The sequence below is a fragment of the Ranitomeya variabilis genome, chromosome 4, assembly GCF_051348905.1.
Source record: "Ranitomeya variabilis isolate aRanVar5 chromosome 4, aRanVar5.hap1, whole genome shotgun sequence".
Classification (NCBI taxonomy): domain Eukaryota; kingdom Metazoa; phylum Chordata; class Amphibia; order Anura; family Dendrobatidae; genus Ranitomeya; species Ranitomeya variabilis.
In genome coordinates, this window is record NC_135235.1 from 115,021,322 (window position 1) to 115,041,527 (window position 20,206).

At 41.5% G+C, this 20,206-nt stretch overlaps 2 protein-coding genes across 3 annotated transcripts in view; both read right to left on the reverse strand.

Annotated features, from left to right (window-relative positions):
* Positions 1-20,206, reverse strand: part of LRRC20 (leucine rich repeat containing 20) — an 831,027-nt gene that overhangs the window by 556,550 nt on the left and 254,271 nt on the right. The window lies entirely within an intron of this gene.
* Positions 14,948-18,246, reverse strand: LOC143770000 (uncharacterized). Its single transcript, XM_077259141.1, has 5 exons — positions 17,956-18,246; positions 17,800-17,874; positions 17,284-17,479; positions 16,968-17,130; positions 14,948-16,211 (listed from the first exon to the last, which is right to left on the reverse strand). The coding sequence occupies exons 1-5, from the start codon at positions 18,142-18,144 to the stop codon at positions 15,197-15,199; spliced, it is 1,638 nt and encodes a 545-aa protein (XP_077115256.1). The 5' UTR covers positions 18,145-18,246; the 3' UTR covers positions 14,948-15,196.

The window sequence follows — 20,206 nt, forward strand, 5'->3', positions numbered from 1 at the left end:
ACAACTGGTCGGTCCATGTAAGTCTTTGGGACCATCATTGAATTTGAGGCTGAAATGACCATTGTCTCTTTGGTAGTTCTCTTGTTTAGCAACACGCTTTGCTATTTGATATGCAGTAAACTGAATGTGATATCTGAACAAATGACTATTCTGCTGGAAAAAAAATAAAAATTTTGTACAAGTTTAGGTTTGTTCAAAACCATTTTAGCTAAAGTTTGAAACACGGGTGAAAATTGTTCTTAATTTCTGAAGTTTTGAAAGAGAATATAAAAGTAATAGATGTCATCATACCACTATGTAGCTTCAACTAGTTACCTGTTACAATGGTGGGTGTAGACCCTCTGCGTGATGGACCAGGCTTTCCTGGAGGGGCGGGACATAGTGCCTACCGGATATTCACCTGGCCTCTGATGTTGAGGTGAGACTTGGCTGCTGGCAGATAACAAGCACCACTCCATGGCAGTCCCTGGATGCCACGCTCCACCAAGGAGCCAGACGGCGGACGGTGAGATGGATGGGAAGGGGAGCACCGTCACTAGTAAAAGTTAAAGGGAGACTTGCCCTGTGCAACCATGAGCTCCTGTCCCTGTCTTACCCCAAGTATAGCCCAGCCTAGTGCTCAGGACAGCAGGAATACTAGTCCTGCTCTATGACCTAAACTTGAAGGGAAACAGACAGAGGTAAAACAAAACAGCAATCATTCAATGCGCACCCAGACTAGAGAAAGATACAAAAGGGAAAAGACAGATAAGGCAAACCAAAAGGGAGATGAAAAAAGGAAGAAACTAAATAAACTCTAAACAGCAATCTCTGGAGACAACTCCTAGATGACTTCTCTTTCCACAGCTCACACCTCCATACCGATACCAAGATATAGTAAGCTATCACTTGCAACTACCGAAGCTAAGAGGTGAGTACTTACACCAGAGGGAAGTGGAGAAAACACAACAGCTGATATAACTCAGAAAGGAAGGCTTTAGGAGACAAACAGAATTGCTTAAAGGGAACCTGTCACCCCCAAAATCAAAGATGAGCTAAGCCCACCGGCATCAGGGTCTTATCTACAGCATTCTGGAATTTCTGAAAGGGAAAGGTCAGTGAGGCCCGGTGCCTGCGCACTGCAGTACTTTGCTCTGCCCTCAACAGGGCAAACAAAGTACACCTGCGCCGGAGCCGCAGCATGAAGACAAGAAGAGGACGTCATCGTAAGAAGATGGGAGGACCCAGACCGCGACGCCCACCGCAGCGGGACCGCCCCGGTGTGAGTATAATATAACCTCTTTTTCTCATATTTCAGGATACATTGGGGCTTATCTACAGCATTAGAGAATGCTGTAGATAAGCCCCTGATGCCGGTGGGCTTAGCTCATCTTCCATTTTGGGGGTGACAGGTTCCCTTTAACACTTGCAACAAAAGGACAAGGGAAATCTGCAAAGCTAACTGGAAAGCAATGTAGGCATGTATGTAAGCCAAATGCTGTGATCTTTTCACCCCTGAAATGTTAACCAATATACCAAGCACCAAAAAATAATGTATAATGCATACCACCAAGTGCTTAGTAGAGAAAGAGTGAATCCACTCAAATATCAGAAGAACCAAGGTATCCCAGTCCCAGTACCATACAAATGGCAGCACTCAAATAATCATTTAAAATGCCTTTATTAAGATGGTAAACGGTAATACCATATATAAAAAATGCCTGCATTTAGGACTCCCATAAATTAATCATAGTATGTATCATAAGAGATAGCGGACATCGACAGAGTAATATAAAAAATAGCACCAGAAAATATTTCATATAAAGAAAATGGATATATAGAAGAGGCCCCCTATTTGAGCACAATAATAAAAAATATTTTTTTTAAACTATTCTATCAGTGATATCCTGAGTCTAAGACTATGTGCATTTTTTCAGCCTTAGCATTATTTGAACACAATAATAGAAAACAGTGCAAAAAAACTATTCTATTAGTGATATCCTGAGCCTAAGGCTATATGATATACCTATACTTATCATTATATAATATACATGGGAGAAACTCCTAAAAAAAAGTCCGTGAATGAGTCATAACATGCACATGATAAAGTGCCCGAGAAGTGCATAAAATAGAAAAATACCGTAATAATAAAATTAGAAATACAACACTTGATAAAAGAAGGGATACTTGTTTCACAAGCTTATTTTGGTAGTTATTGCACTACAATAGTGCACTAACCCTTGGGCAAGTGTCCCTTCTTTTATCACACGTTATATTTATAATATTATTATCTTTTTTCTGCACTTCAGGCACTCCATCATGTGCATGTTATGACTCATTTTATTCCAATTTTTGATTATGATTATACACATTCACAGACTTTTTCCCATGTATATTATATAATGACATAAGTATAGGTATATCCTATAGCCTTAGGCTATGTGCACACTTTCAGGAATGTCTGCAGAATTTTCCTGAACAAAACCGGACTTTTTCTGCAGGAAATCCGCTCGCGTTTTTATCATGTTTTTTGCACTTTTTTTGCGGATCTTTGGAGTTTTTTTCTGGAGCTTCCTAATGCAATAATATAGCAGCAAAAATGTGAAAAATCCGCAAAATTAATTAACATGCTGCGTTTTTTACCGCGATGCATTTTTTTCACAGAAAAAAATGCAGCATGTGCGCAAATACTGCGGAATGCATTGAAATGATGGGATGTTTAATGTAATTGTTTTTTTAGCAGTTTTTCCGTGGAAAACGGCTGAAAAAAGGCACATAGCCTTAGACTCAGGATATCACTGATAGAATAGTTTTTTAAAAATATTTTTTATTGTGCTCAAATAGGGGGCCTCTTCTATATATCCATTTTCTTTATATAAAATATTTTCTAGTGCTATTTTTTATATTACTCTGTCGAAGTCAGCTATCTCTTATGATACATACTATGATTAATTTATGGGAGTCCTAAATGCAGGCATTTTTTGATATATGGTATTACGGTTTGCCATCTTAATAAAGGCATTTTAAATGATTAATTGAGTGCTGCCATTTGTATGCTCCTGGTACTGGGGTACCTTGGTTCTTCACCCCTTAAATGGAGGAGACCACTCTCTGTCACAGTATTACTACCTTTATACATCACTATTGGCTGAGATTCTAGCAGAATGACTTATTTTATGAATAATTATTTATATTCACATTGCCTACATGAGAGGCTGGCCTCTGGGAAAAATAGCACCATGTAAATATTGTGCCAAAAATCACAATCCATTAATATTACAGGCTGGTGCTTTTCTCTATTTGTTTTTTTTATTAATTTATTTTGATTACTTGATATTTTACATTTGTGGCTTTCCAAATTGGGAAGTACAAAGGAATATGTTGGTTGAATAATATAAAAATTACTATTACAATTCATACTATCATATAGTTAAACCTGCAAGGTTTTCAGTATTTTCAGTCTGTGGCTGGTGGTTACAAAGCAGTCAACTAGTTCATTGGAACGGAAACCGGTTCCATTCACAGTCAAGTACTGTACAGGTTAATTTAAAGCAGTAACTTACCAAAGGAGAAGCCCCTATTGTTAAAATAGCCTTTAATAATAAATCTATAAAAAATAGAATAAATTCACCTCAGTGAAAAAAATGCCTATGTAAACTGGGCTGAGAGGTAATAGGGAAGAAAAACCAATGAAATGCCATACACTCTCCAACCAGCTAGTAAGCAATAATGTTAGAATACTAGAAAAACCTCCATCAGAAATACCTCCATCAAAAATATTTACGGTATATACACATTTAACAGAGGTACGCCCAGTATTATACCTCATAAAAAACAACTAACAGCACCAAAATTGATAATAGTGACGGTATAAAAAGTGTTGTCATGTCACAACAAGCTCACTCAGCCGATGTATGGAAATGAGTGACCTGTCCCTAGATATCCACTCTGTCTGAGTGCCTACCTAGGTGCGGAGGTTGGCACCCTAAGAAATACGAGACTGGCGCCCCTGCTAGTGCGACGCCTGTCCCTGCACTCCTATTAAACCCTATAAGACCGAAAGTAGGAAACAGAGGGCCAGATGGGCTGTATATATTGTATTATGCACTACTAGAATGATAACAATGTGCACATAATAATAAAAGGGTAGGAGGTATGTGTGTAGAAGAGACAGTGCACTCAATCTAGGTCACTCATAGCTAACACATTAGGTTTAAAGATAAAAAATTTCCAGCAACGATGATATAGCTCCTTAGATGAAGGAGACACACTCTCGACGCGTTTCCTCATGAGGCAGCCTCATTTTTATCATGACTCCTTAATGCCATAACATCCTGAATCTCTCCTGATGAACCCGGTTGGGGGAAAAGCGTCGAGAATGTGTCTCCTTCATCTAAGGCTACTTTCATACTAGTCCGTCGGTACGGGCTGTCGCAAACCGTCGGCCCGACGTACCGACGGACAGTGTGTTAAAGTAGCACAACGTGAGCAGCGGATGCAGTTTTTACAATGCATCCGCTGCCCATTGTGATTCCGGGGAGGAGGGGGCGGAGTTTTGGCCGCGCATGCACGGTCGAAAATGGCGGACTCGACGCACAAAAAAGTTACATGGAACTTTTTTTGTGCCGACGGTCCGCCAAAACACGACGCATCCGTCGCACGACGGATGTGACGTGTGGCAATCGGTCGCAATGAGTTGCTAATGTAAGTCTATGGAGAAAAAACGCATCCTGAGGGCAACTTTGCAGGATGCGTTTTTTCTACATAACGACGCATTGCGACGTCCGTCACACAATGCAAGTGTGAAAGTAGCCTAAGGAGCTATATCATCATACATTCCAGCTGCCTGCATGCAATACCGCACTGGAACAGATAAGTACAGTTTGCTTGGGGATGTATTCCCTTCATGCTCCCAGTGTATTATCTTTCAAATTGCAGTTGTGTGGTATACAATTCCGTGTGTGGCTATAGTTATTCATTAGGTTTATCAATGCTATGCAGTACAGTTGCTGGAAATTTTATAAGAGTCATTGTATGTCAGCACCCATCAAATCCCTAAAAACTAAGTAGGTGGGGATTACTTTTTCACAGTAAAGTGTTGTTATGGGACTTAGATATTTTTATCTTTAAACCTTATGTGTTAGCTATGAGTGACCTAGATTGAGTGCACTGTCTCTTCTACACACGTACATCCTACCCTTTTATTATAATGTGCACACTGTTATCATTCTAGTAGTGCATAATACAATATACAATACAGTATATACAGGCTAACTGGCCCTCTGTTTCCTACTTTCGGTCTTATAGGGTTTAATAGGAGTGCAGGGACAGCCATCGCACGAGCGGGGGCGCCAGTCTCGTATTTCTTAGGGTGCCCACCAGCAGACCCCTCCAACATTTACTGCAGTTGTAATATGAGCTAGTTGCACATTATGTTTTCATGGCAAATTTCAGCAGCTGCTCCCCTAGTGTTTAACCCCTTTCTGACATTAGAAGTACTATCCCGTTGAGGTGGTCTGGGCCAGTATGACCATGGATGGGATGGTACATAATATGCGATCCGCAGCGCTCACGGGGGGAGCGCGGCTAAGCACGGCCGGGTGTCAGCTGATTATCACAGCTGAAATCCGGCACTATGTGCCAGTAGTGGTCACGGACCACTCCCGGCACATTAGCCCCTGGAACACTTCGATCAAACATGATCGCAGCTTTCCGGAGGCAAAGGGAAGCATCGCGCAGGGAAGGGGCTCCCGGTGTGCTTCTCTGAGACCCTTGGAACAATGTGATCGCGTTGTTCAAAGCATCTCCTACCTGCAGGCCTCAGATCCAAAATGGCCACGGGGGGTCCTTCCGGGTCCTGCAGGGAGGTGGCTTGCAAGCACCCGCTGACAGCAGGTGCCGGCAAGCCTCCTGCACTGCCTGTCAGAACGCTGATCTGACACAGTGCTTTGCAAAGCATCAGATGAGTGTTTTGACACTATACAGTGATGTCCCACTCTGGGACAAAGTAGAAAAGTTACCAAAAAAACACTAACAGTGTAAAAAAAAAAAAAATTCCTAAATAAAGAAAAAAAAATATTTTGTTCCAATAAATACATTTCTTTATGTATATATATATATATATATATATATATATATATATATATATAAAAGTACACATATTTAGTATCGCCGCGTCCGTAACAACCCGACCTATAAAACTGTCCCACTAGTTAACCCCTTCAGTGAACACCGTAAAAAAAAAAAAACGAGGCAAAGAACAATGCTTTATCATCATACTGCAGGACAAAAAGTGGAATAACGTGATCAAAAAGACGGACATAAATAAATATGGTACTGCTGAAAACGTCATCTTGTCCTGCAAGGGACGAGCTGCCGTACAGCATCATCAGTGAAAAAACTAAAAAAGTTATAGCTCTCAGAATAAAGCGATGCAAAAATAATTATTTTTTCTATAAAATAGTTTTTATTGTATAAAGGCGCCAAAACATTAAAAAAGATATAAATGAGGTATCGCTGTAATCGTACTGACCTGAAGAATAAAACTGCTTTATCAATTTTACCAAATGTGGAACGGTATAAACACTCCCCCCAAAAAGAAATTCATGAATTTTCCTCATTCTGCCTAACAAAAATTGGAATAAAAAGCGATCAGAAAATATCATGTGCCCAACAATAGTACCAATAAAAACGTCAACTTTTCCCGCAATAAACAAGACCTCACATGACTCTGTGGGCCAAAATATGGAAAAATTATAGCTCTTAAAATGTGGTGATACAAAAAATATTTTTTTTGCTATAAAAAGCGTCTTTTAGTGTGTGACAGCTGCCAAACATAAAAACACGCTATAAAAACCCGCTATAAATAGTTAGTACAAACCCCCACTCACTGTCTTAGTTAGGGAAAAACAATAAAATAAAAAAGTGTATTTATTTCCATTTTCCCATTAGGGTTAGGGTTGGGGCTAAAGTTAGGGTTAGGGTTGGGGCTAAAGTTAGGGTTAGGGCTACAGTTAGGGTTAGGGTTGGGGCTAAAGTCAGGGTTAGGGTTGGGGCTAAAGTTAGGGTTGGGGCTAAAGTTAGGGTTGGGGCTAAAGTTAGGATTAGGGCTAGAGTTGGGGATAGGGTTTGGATTATGTTTACGGTTGGGTTAGGGATATGTCAAGGTTAGGGGTGTAGTTAGGGTCATGGTTAGGGTTGGGATTAGGGTTAGGGGTGTGTTGGGGTTAGGGGTGTGATCAGGTTAGGGTTGTGGCTAGGGTTGGGATTAGGGATAGGGGTGTGTTGGGGTTAGGGGTGTGTGGGCTTATGGTTGGAGTTAGAATTGGGGGGTTTCCACTGTTCAGGCAAATCAGGGGCTCTGCAAACGGAACATGCTGTCCAATCTCAATTCCATTCAATTCTGCGTTGAAAAAGCAAAACGGTGCTCCTTGCTTTCCAAGCTCTGCTGTGCGCCCAAACAGTGGTTTACCCCCGCATATGGGGTGTCAGCGTACTCAGGACAATTTTTTTTTGCGGTCCAATTTATCCTGTAACCCTTGGTAAAATAAAAATTTGGGGGCTAAAAAATTATTTTGGTGGAAAAAAGATTTTTTATTTTCATGGCTCCACGTTATAAACTTTAGTGAAACACTTAGAGGTTCAAAGTTCTCACAACACATCTAGATAAGTTCCTGGGGGTCCAGTTTCCAATATGGTGTAAATTGTGGGGGTTTTTTACTGTTTCTGCACATCAGGGGCGTCCTATCTCAATTCCAGCCAATTTTGCATTGAAAAGTCAAATGGCGCTCCTTCCCTTCTGAGTTCTGCCATGCGCCCAAACAGTGGTTTACCCCCACATACGGGGTATAGGCGTACTCAAGACAAATTGTAAAACAACTTTTGGGGTCCAATTTCTACTGTTACCCTTGGTAAAATAAGGCAAATTGGATCTGAAGTAATTTTTTTGCGAAGAAAGTTAAATGTTAATTTTTTTAAAACATTCCAAAAATTCCTGTGAAGCACCTGAAGGGTTAATAAACTTCTTAAATGTGGTTTTGAGCACCTTGAGGGGTGCAGTTTTTAGAATGGTGTCACTTTTTGCTCATTTCCATCATATAGACCCCTCAAAATGACTTCAAATGTGATGTGGTCCCTAAAAAATGGTGTTGTAAAAATGTGAGAAATTGATGGTCAAATTTTAACCCTTATAACTCCCTAACAAAAAAAATGTTGGTTCCAAAATTGTGCTGATGTAAAGTAGACATGTGGGAAATGTTACTTATTAAGTATTTTGTGTAACATATCTCTGTGATTTAAGGACATGAAAATTTAAATTAAAAAATTGCGAAATTTTCAAACTTTTTGCGAAATCTCCGTGTTTTTCACAAATAAACGTAAGTAATATCAAGGAAATTTTACCACTACCATGAAGTACAATATGTCACGAGAAAACTATGTCAGAATCATTGGGATCCATTGAAGCGTTCCAGAGTTATAAACTCATAAAGGGACAGTGGTCAGAATTGTAAAAATTGGCCCGGTCATTAACGTGCAAACCACCCTTGGGGTTAAAGGGGTTAAAAGCCCCAAATATCAAACCTTTTCAATTATATTTTAGATTTTACTCCATTAAAAACAAAATGTTAAAAAAACTAAAACCATTATACTTTTCATTTTTTTAGTTGTTGAAAACATTTTTTTTATGTTACCTTCCCTTTAAAGCTAAATAAGGGCATAGTTGTTAAATGATTGAAGGGAACCTAATAATTGATACATGCTGCTTGATCAATTGGCAACATATATCAGACACTGGTTGTATAATGTCAGTCATGTCTATTTAACTCTGAAACGCTGCGGCATTACAGAGAAAAACATACTTTAGAAGTTGGCTTCTCTCCACCCTCACTTCCTCTGGACAAAACGAATGGAAGAAGTATGAGCTACTGCTGCTCTCTGACTTCTTTTGGATATCAGTTACCTCAGAAAGAAGGGAGCTTGAGGTTGTCTGTTAGCGACTGCTGAATGGCTGGGGTGCTCATGTAATATAACGTCACCTGAGCCCAGGTTGACTGAGCACCGATGTTGGCATGGCAGCGCTCCTCTATTTCCGGGGCACATATGCCGAGTACTTCCGGGGTCACTCCTTCTTAAGACACGCTTCTGTATGATCTCAATGCCCCCTGACGAAAGTTGCTTCCCGAAACGTGCGTTGGGGTGGAGGCGTGTTCCAGGAGTGTCTGCTTACACTGCGGTGGGTAAACGCTGACAATTGCTTCATTGCTCTATCACTATTGCCATGATTGTCATTATTATTAAAATGGCTTTAAGCAATGGCTAGTGGCTGCTGCGCACAGTCCTCATTGTGGGTATTATGCAGTGTCTGAACCCCATATCTATAGGGACCAATGTCTGATTATTAGGTATATGTGACCTCACTTCTTCACCCTCTTGGTCCCTCTAATCAGTGTAACAACATTTCTAACAATCATTGCTCTACTTATGATTATATATTAATATGATGACCTCCTGTCTACATGCCCCCTGCCAATTTTTCTACAGCACTTTTTTAGATATCGCTCTGTGTATTATCTCTGTTCACCTGTTGTCATTTTTAACAATAAAGTATTGATGTTTTATATCCTATATTTCGACCTAATATCATCTTTTTCTTGGGTATATGTTCAGCACCGATGTTGCAAGAACCGTGCGTTAATACAGGCCCTTTTTATTTTACATCGGGGAATATGGTAATTGAGAATGGGTTGTCCAAGTAGTAGACAACCCTTTTAAAACATTGCAATGCAATCAAAAGAAAGAGTAACTTCTTGAAAAAAATAAATAAATAGCAAATTGTCTTTTTGGTGAGAAATGTGTTTACTAAACTTTGTATGTGTATAAGAAACTATTTTTTTTTTTATAAGTTGTACAAAAGAAATGCTAATCATACACTGATTCATAGATAGTACTTTTAAACAAGAAAAAATGTCTCTTTCTGTAAATCCTGCTATCCATCATACAGAGATGAAAAAGCACTTCCCCATATATTAAAGGAACAATCCCAAAAGATTCACTGAAAGGTAACGGAAAAACATCAGTAACACTTTGAAATATACATCAGATGAATTACAAATACATCTTAAAAGTAAACTCTGAAAAAGTCCAAACTATATGCCAAGCATTTCCTTCAGGAACATATTTTTATCCTTTGAGGAAAGGAATATAAAAAATAAAAATTATGAAAGCTGACAAATCATATCTTTCAATCATTAATCCAAACTACAAAAAAGACTGATCAATTACCTGAGGTGTGTAATACTATAGTATGCAAACATGGAATAGATGAGACTGCATTACTACTGTAGAAAAAAAAGTTAACCCCTTAGTGACCGAGCCAATTTTGACCTTAATGACTAAGCAAATTTTACAATTCTGACCAGTGTCACTTTATGTTATTATAACCCTTGAACACGCTAACGGATCACGGTGATTCTGAGAATGTTTTTTCGTGACATATTGTAATTCCTGATAGTGGTAAAATTTATTCGATATGACTTGCATTTATTTGTGTAACAAATGGAAATTTGGCAAAAATTTTGAAAATTTTGCATTTTTCAAACTTTTAATATTTACGCCCTAAAATCAGAGAGATGTCACACAAAATCGTTAATAAATAACATTTCCCACATATATACAGTCATATGAAAAAGTTTGATACCCACGAGCGCGGTGATACCCCACATGTAGTTATAATGCTCTTTTTGGACAAACGGCAGTGCTTGGAGCCGAAGGAGCAATATTTGAATTTTGGAAGACAAATTTGGCTGAAAGAGACAGCAGGCACCATGTCGTATTTGCAGGACCGCTAAGGTGCCTAAACAGCAGAAACCCCCCACTGAGACCATTTTGGAAACTACACCCCTCAAGGGTTTTATCCAGGGGTATATTGAGCAATTTGATCCCACAGGTACGACACAGATTTTAATAACATTAGGTCGCCAAAAGTTCCGTTTTTTCACAAATATCTTGCTACGACCTGTATTTCTCACTTTTGTCAGAAATTATACCAAAACGTGGACCCCAAAGTTTGTTACCCACTTTCTTCCAAGCGCAGCGATACCCCACATGTTGTTTGGACAAATGGAAGAGCTCGGACAGGAAGGGACACAATATGACATATTTGGCTTAATTTGAAATAGATTGTCATATTTGCAGACCCTGTGTGATTCAAAAGCAACAGAAATCCTCCACAAATGTCTTTTTTCTAAATTATACCTTCTATTCGATTTATCTAGGGAGGTGGTGAGTAGTTTGACACTACCTTTTTTTATGAAGCTGATGTAACACAAATTTGAGAATTTACAAATTGCATTTTTTTTACTGTCTCTTTTATGATTCATCCACATCAATCAAAGCTGGAGGACAACTTTTACTAACAGTGAGGAGGAACAGACACTGCAAAGACGATGCCCATTGGACCAGACCATCTTCATTTAACTACAGTGCGGAACCCAATCAAGTGGTATTTTTGAGATGTACAGGGGAGTCAGGAGGCAATTTATTAATTTGTGAAATGGATAACAAAAGCAGAAAAAGATGGTGGCATTTGTTTGTATACTAAAAAACTGGTGACAAGTTTCTTTTTCGTCCAACCCATGATGTTTCACAGAAAACCAAGTGGATAAAGACCAAGAAGCAGCTCTACAGTTTACTCAAAAAAGTCATGCATTCTAACTCAAAGGCTCTAAATGTCTGATGGAAAGAATGTTTAATCCCACCAGCAGAACCCATTCTACATAACTACTTTAAAAAAAAAACCTCAATCCACTAACCAACTGAGGAAGGGAACTTCTGATTTTTTACCTTGAGGACAGAATAATACAAAATATAGTGATATGTAAAAGTTTGGGCACTCCTGGTCAAAGTTACTGTTATTATGAACGGTTAAGGCTACGTTCACATTTGCGGTGTGCGCCGCAGCGTCGCCGCCGCAACGCACAACGCAGACAAAAACGCAACACAACGCATGCACAACGCTGCGTTTTGCGCCGCATGCGTTCAACGCATGCGGCGCAAAACGCAGCGTTTTTTGTAAACGCAGTTGCGTTTCCAACAAAAAACGCAGCGTTTTGCGCCGCATGCGTTTTTTGTGCAGTGAGTCATTCTTCATCCCACCCACCAAAAAAAGTGTCTACACAATAGATAAGGGCCACCAATGGCTAGAAGAGGGTTGGTGTTTATGTAATTGTGTATATATACCATGGCAGACATGAATTCCTCCCATTTGCTGGTATTCATGATGGAGCGTCCCTTGGACAGTGTTATCATGGATATGGAGATGGATTTAGCCTTGGCTCATGCCTATGCTGTCGCCTGTGCTCATCAAAGAGAAAGAGAAAAACGGAGATGGATTCATCGCAGATTTTGGATACACCCTATCTTGGAAGTCCGGGAGAGCCGTGGAGCATACCATAGCTTGTTTGGCGAACTGAATGAGAACCTGGAGAAGTATTTCGAGTACACCAGGATGTCTCAGGAGAGCTTCCGGTATCTTCTGCGTCGGGTGGAAGGAGCCATCAGCAGGCAGGATACTCAGCTCCGGAGAGCTATATCCGCAGAGGAGCGGCTGCTGGTGACTCTACGGTATGTAGCTGTTTGAATGACTTGAGATATGTTCGGCTACGTTCACATCTTCCCTTTTTTTTTTTTTTTTTTTCTTAATTTTTGTTGGGGGTGGTATGGTCAATGTACTTTTAGGCTGTGTTTCTACGGTCAGTAAGCTTGTTTGACGCTGCAGCGTCAAACAAGCAGCGTCCAGATGTTCCAGCATAGTGGAGGGGATTTTATGAAATCCCGTCTCCACTATGCGTGGAAACCCGCACGCGGAGGCCCTGCGACTCCGGACATGCTGCGCGTCTTTTCAGAACACAGCATGTCCGTACACCTTGCGGGGACGCAGCGTCCCCGCAAGGTATATCACAGGGCCCTACGGCGAGGGGTGCGATGATCCCGGATGTGTACTGTACACATCCGGCACCATTGCGTCCCAGGAAGGGGGCGGGGCTTATCGCCGACCGGCTTCGCCGCTGCAACGATAGCGCCGCGTCTCCGGACAGTGGAGACATACCCTTATAAATTGCAATGTACTAATGTAATTTCTTTATCTTCTTGGCAGTTTCCTGGCTACCGGAGAGACCTTGCGATCCCTTCAATTTCAGTTCCGGATTGGAGTCTCCACTCTCTCGGGAATTATTGCTGAGACCTGCCGCGCTTTGTGGGATAACCTCCGGGAAGAATTTTTACCCGTCCCTACAAGCGATATCTGGTTGGCCAACGCCGAGAAATTTGAGGAAGTGTGTTCGTTTCCAAACTGTATTGGCGCGGTGGATGGCAAGCACATTCGTATTACCAAGCCAGGGAAAAGTGGATCCCTTTTCTATAACTACAAAAAATATTTTTCCACTGTGCTGATGGCAATTGCCGGTGCGGACTGCCGTTTTCTGGCAGTCGACATTGGTGCTTTTGGCCGGTCAAATGACTCGCGCACATTCAAAGAGTCTGATATGGGCCAAAAATTATATGGCAACAATTTCAATTTCCCCCAGCCACGACCTCTTCCCCACACCGAAGGCCCTGCGATGCCATTTGTTGTGGTTGGGGATGAGGCATTCCAAATGTCTGCCAACCTATTGAAACCCTACTCAAGTCGGGGCTTGGACCACACGAAAAGGGTGTTCAATTACAGACTGTCCAGGGCCAGAAGGACTGTGGAGTGCGCCTTTGGCATCCTTGTCTCTAAATGGCGGATATTAGGATCCGCCATTAATCTGAAAACTGAGACAGTGGATGAGGTGGTGAAGGCGTGTGTGGTTCTCCACAATTTTATTCTGGCCAAAGAGAGACTGAACGTTGATCTGGATGAAACCATAGCCAACCCATTGCCCAATTTCCATGATCATCCTCTGAGGTCAAGCGTGGAAATTGCGCAGATGAGGGACCGTTTTGCGGCCTATTTTGTGTCAGATGTTGGCCGTCTGTCATGGCAAGATTCAATGGTGTAATAAACTGTTGGACTGTATTCTGGTGTGACTATGCTAAAAATAGTTCACCAATGTAAATGTGCCTTATCTAAAAAACTTGTAAACCTTTGTTTTTAAAATGTTGTGTTTTAATAAAAAAAATTTCTTACGTTTTCTACCATGTTTCCAAGACAAAATTTATACCATACCATATTTATTTGTTTGTCAGATCGCCGTGTATCGTTGTGTTTGACAGCAAAATCAACGATACCAGCGATGTTTTACACTGGTAACCAGGGTAAACAACGGGTTACCAAGCGCATGGTCGCGCTTATGTTTACCGTGGTTACCAGTGTTAATTGTAAACTAAAAAATAAAAATAAATATACTCATCTTCGCGTCCCCTGGCGTCCACTTCCTGCACTGAGTGAGCGCCGGCCGTAAAGTGAATGCACAGCACAGCGTTGCTGTGAGGGACGTCACTCAGTCAGTGCAGGGAAGCTGACGCCGGGGGATGCGATTGTGAATATTTTTTTTTTTTTTTCATTTTACACTGGTAACCAGGGTAAACATCGGAAGTGCGCCCTGCGCTTAGCAACCCGATGTTTAACATGGTTACCCGGGGACCTCGGCATCGTTGGTCGCTGGAGAGCGGTCACACAGACAGCTCTCCAGCTCCCAAATAGCGATGCTGCAGTGAATTGCATCGTTGTCTGTTTTGCTGCAGCATTGTTAAGTGTGAAGGTACCTTTACAGTATGTGTCCACGTTCAGGATTGCATCCTGAATTGCTCAGGTTTTTTCATCAATATTTGTAAGCCAAAACCAGGAGTGGAACAATTAGGAAAAGTAGAATAGAAACATATGCTCCACTGCTGTATTTATTACCCACGCCTGGTTTTGGCTACAAATATTGAATTAAAATCCGGACCAAATTCGGATGCAATCCTGAGCGTGGACACATACCCTTTTTATTTGAAAATAACTCATACACTTTAGTGTTTGGAAACACCTCATACAGCAATGAACGACACCCAAAGAAACGGTCAAATTAAAAAATCCAAAAATACTGTCTGACATTGCATATATGAGGCGTTTGAAGCACAAATAAACGGCGCACGGAGTGAATTACCGAGCATTGTACTTGAAAAGAAGACCAAATATTGTATACAAAAAAATAAATTTTTATTGGGGGGAAACAGAAAAAAAGGGAAAAGCAAATTAGGGGGTATCAACATCCGAGGGTGGATCAACATCCGCTACCAGCGGTGACCGGTAGCTTCGAGTTCTGGACCTGAGAGTGGGAGTGGTAGAGGAGGAGGAGCCGCCATACTGAAGGAGGCTTGAGGGCAGGTCCAAACCCCCCGCAGGGTACACTGGGGAGACCGCCTCGTCAGTGGAGGAGGGAGGAGGCAACACAAGCCGCCTTCTTTTTTGGCTTGGTTGGCCCTGGCTGCTCCTGCTGTGGCTAGAGCCACGACGAGATGGTGTGTGTCCTGGAGCAGCCAGAACCTGTGCCTCTGGGTGTGTGTCTGTGTGCCTCCTCTTATGTTTTCTTTTTTTTTTTTCCCTGCCTTCGGCGGCATCTCCCCCAGAAGCACTCCTACGGGAGGATGAGGGCCTGGCAGGAGCAGGAGTGGGCCGCACACTGGTATGGTGGCTGTGGTGGCGTCGCCCGGCACTTGGACCAGGGTGGGGTGGCTGGAGTGACTCTGCAGCAGTAGTCGGAGTCACGCTAGCCAGCGACGGCACTACGGGCAGTGTCGCTGACTGCGCGACCCGAGACTGCTGCAGAGCCCTCACGTAAGAATTGTGGCAGTCCTGCATCACCGAAATCTGGAGTTCCGGCGTAAGGTTTTCCACCATGCCCTTAGCAATTGTGCTTAAAAAATGTTTTGCCGGATTTGTGAGCTCGGCTTCCAGGATTTCAAGGCGCCGTCCCATACTGGACATTTCATCTCTCAACGCCTTGAAACCGTTCTGGAACACCGTGCCCAAGTGCAAAAATTCAGGCATGACTGACCTGTCCGAGGCCCGCTGGCGCTGTCGGGAATTCCCGAACGAAGGTGCGCCAGAGGCCTCGGGCAGGGGAAAACCTGACGTACCGGCAGCCGGTTCTCCAGATGATGGTGGTGCAGGCCTGCTGTCGCTGTGGGATGGCTGTGACGGCTCAGATGGCGATCCATGAAGTTCCGCTTCACAGGGGGGAGCTCGCTGGAGGGTGCTGCTGTGTGTCCTGTGAAAAGATAATGTAAAAATTAGTCTTCAATTAATAAACTATCACATACGCCAACTCCTGTAAAAAAATGTTCATTACATGACACAACAAAACATTACAATCCCCTGTCTCTCACTCTGTGTGGCCTATAATAAATTGCTGATTGTTATCGCCAGCTGACCATTAGGGCTCACGATAACAATCATGGACATACCGACGGCAGAAAATGACTGTACATTCCCTCTGCCAAAGGCAATGCATACCCCTGTCATATTTTGAAAAAATTTTGGTGTGAAATAATAATTTCAAGATGCCGTCTATGTCTCAAAAATAATAGAAAATTTAAGGTCTATAAAAAAAAAATTTAAAAAAAAAAACAAAAAAAAACTTTGCTGATCTGATCGCAGGAATGTCCATGACGTTAGGATCTTGTGATCGAGACGTCATCATTATTCCTGCGATCAGAACTACACTGACTCAGAACGTAACCTGTCATGGACTACAAGGACTCTCGCTTAACCTAAAAAAAATACCGTGGATGGCCAATATGCTACGCTGACTACATTGATGGCCAAGACACTATGTGCCTGGGAAATGTACTATGTGGATACGTGGCTAGAACGTGTACTATGTGGCTGCGATATAGTGGCCTGCAAACATACTATGTGTGTGGATGCACAATGTACGTGGCTGGGCAATGTACTATGTGGCTGTGCAATATATGTGTCTGGGCAATGTCCAATGTGCAATATGGTATGTGGACAAAATACTTACTGTCGGCGGCCAAGGATTGGTCTTAGGAACTGTAATTGTCGGTTGTATTTATATGGAACCGACTTGGCCGCAGCAGCACCACTCCTCGATTGCTCCTCCTCAGCACGCAGCCCCTTATTGAAACGGTCCTTCATGGATCGCCATCTGGTCCTCAACTTTGTCACTGTGAATGCAAAGAAAAAAAAAGGTTACATATGTAGCATTTTAAAATGATAAAACAACCGTGTGTGATGCAAAGTTTAGGCGTTGATAGCATCACACACGGTTGTGTTTATCCTGGCAAGATGGGTCATAGCAGCGTATCAGCAATACTCACTAAAGGTGCCTTTGTCCTTGGCGGAGGCACTGTCAAAGCCATCCCACAGCGACTTTGCCACCTCTGCCCACAAACGCCTAGAAACCACCTGGTCCATGTGCCGGGGGTCACGGCTGTCCCACAACGGGCCACGCTCCTGGATGCTGGAGATCAGGAGCTCCACATCGATACTCTCCCTGTGGTCCCGTTGTGAAACCTAGAAAAAATAGAAAACAAAAAGGTTACAAATAGGCAAATATAAACAACCATCATCAGCACCTGGCATGATTTGTACCTTTGCCCTATCCTTTGCCATTTTATGTATGTATATTGATGGTTTCTAAACCTGTATTTTTGAATGTTTTTGTGCAGGGAGTTCAACTGTATGTTACCTTCCCCCAAATACTTGCTGCCCTGAAAAGCTATATGTAATTAAGCTTAGTAAACAGCCCTAGTGAAACCAGGTTGCTCCTAATGTTCCTCCCAGCAGGATGCCACAAAAAAAAAAAAGATAAAAAAAAAACAACAAATACTCACTTGCCGGCCTGACGACCCATCTTGGCACCGATCTCCCTGCTCCCGCTGTGTGCCTTCCCCCTCACTTGAAGAAGCCTTTTAAAAAAATGTATACAAAAATTAGTGACAATGCTACAAATGGCAGCGAATAGTAAGCAACTGGACATAATTACTCACCGCACTCCCCCTCGCCGATTGGCCAGATGCTGGAGAACTCGCCATTATTGCAAGTTTGCTCTGCAATGAAAAAATGAGCAAAAAATCACATTCAAAGCAATGCCACATACAATAAAACATTAAAACAACCACAATTGACTGTTGACTGATAGGACAATGCAAACTCAAAAAGCGACACCACAACGCCATACATTACAAGAGAAGACAATAGAAGAAACAATACAAGAATAGACCCAAACAAAATTAAGCAAAAATAGACACCTATGTCCAAATTTTAAAAAAAAAAAAATACAAAAATAAAGAGGAAAAAAAAAGGCACAATGAAATAGCAAACTGCACGCCATACTTTACAATAGCAACAAGACATGATCCAAAACAACACCATCTGGTGACATCTACCACAGAAATACATCTGAAAAAGGCGATAAATACCATTATAGATAATAAGCAATAAACATTACAGGACAATATACAGCAACCAAAAGAAAAACCATAGTCAAATAGAAAAGAGAACACAAGAAATTTTTAAAAAAGGGCCCAAACTAAAAAAAAAAAAAAAATAAATACTACACACTTGGCTATGGAAACATTCAAGACAGGAGATATATATATGGAAGCCATACAGAAAACGAATGGCATATAGCAGCACGGAACAATACAATACAAATGAAACATCATAAATGTAGCCCCCCACCAGCAAGAAAAGACACTCAAGGAAAGAAAAAAAAATGCCAACAGCATAATAAAACCCAGCAAGACATGAGCCTAGAAAACGCCATACGGTTACCCCAACAATAGAAGCCAGAAAAAGACATGCACCACAAATTTTACAATAAAAAATCTTACAAAAAAAAGGCATTGAACATCCGCATGACACAAGAACAACCAAAATATAAATCCAAAACCAATCCAAACCCAGCAAGGCCGCACACAAGAAACGCCAGCATATATCAGAAACACATTAAAAAAAATGTTATTATTCAATAACAACCTACAGTGCCATAACCGTACAATATCACAGAGCAAACATTGCACAAATTAAATCAAAAAAAAAAATAAAACACAGAAAAAAAATTATGCAAAGAGAAATATATACTTACAGGTTTGGAAAGCAGGTTGCTCCTCTCAGTGTCTTGTGTGGATAGCCTGGTGAAAGACAATGGCAAACCCCCACCCCTTTTTTTATATATATAGTGCTTTTTTTAAGTGTCTAGACAAAGTCTAGACAATGTTTTGCATTTTTGTAAGAAAAACGCATGCGTCGTACAACGCATCACGACGCAAGTACTTGCGTCGTCTGCGTTGTCAATGCAAGTCAATGGGAAAAAAGGCGCATCGACGACGCAAACACGACGCAAACACGACGCATGCGTTTTTTAAAAAGTCTGCGCCGCCCAAAAAATGCAACATGTTGCGTTTGCCGCGCCCTGGCAGGTGCGCCCTAACGCCGCATGCGGCGTACGACGCACCACAACGCATGACAACGCATGTACATGCGGCGCCATGCGGCCCCAATGTTAAAGATAGGGCCGCACGACGCATGCGGTGCGTTGCGGCGGCGACGCTGCGGCGCACACCGCAAATGTGAACGTAGCCTAAGCAAGTGGAATATGAAATGTTCTTTAAAAGGCCTAAAGTTAAAGATGACACATTTCCTATGTAGTTTAAGGAAAACATTTTTTTATTATATATATATATATATATATATATATATATATATATATATATATATATATATATATATACAATGCCTACAAGTAGTATTCAACCCCCTGCAGATTTAGCAGGTTTAATAAGATGCAAATAAGTTAGAGCCTTCAAACTTCAAACAAGAGCAGGATTTATTAACAGATGCATAAATCTTACAAACCAAAAAGTTTTGTTGCTCAGTTAAATTTTTATAAATTTTAAACATAAAAGTGTGGGTCAATTATTATTCAACCCCTAGGTTTAATGTTTTGTGGAATAACCTTTGTTTGCAATTACAGCTAATAATCATCTTTTATAAGACCTGATCAGGCCGGCACAGGTCTCTGGAGTTATCTTGGCCCACTCCTCCATGCAGATCTTCTCCAAGTTATCTAGGTTCTTTGGGTGTCTCATGTGGACTTTAATCTTGAGCTCCTTCCACAAGTTTTCAATTGGGTTAAGGTCAGGAGACTGACTAGGCCACTGCAACACCTTGATTTTTTGTCTCTTGAACCAGGCCTTGGTTTTCTTGGCTGTGTGCTTTGGGTCGTTGTCTTGTTGG

Coding starts and splice junctions, on each gene's coding strand:
- LOC143770000 (XM_077259141.1), bottom strand. CDS start 18,144: ATGGCGTTGTGGTGTCGCTTTTTGAGTTTGCATTGTCCTATCAGTCAA. Junction 17,875..17,955: donor AATCGGCGAGGGGGAGTGCG/GTGAGTAATTAT, acceptor TTTTTTTAAAAG/GCTTCTTCAAGTGAGGGGGA. Junction 17,480..17,799: donor ATGGGTCGTCAGGCCGGCAA/GTGAGTATTTGT, acceptor TATTTTTTCTAG/GTTTCACAACGGGACCACAG.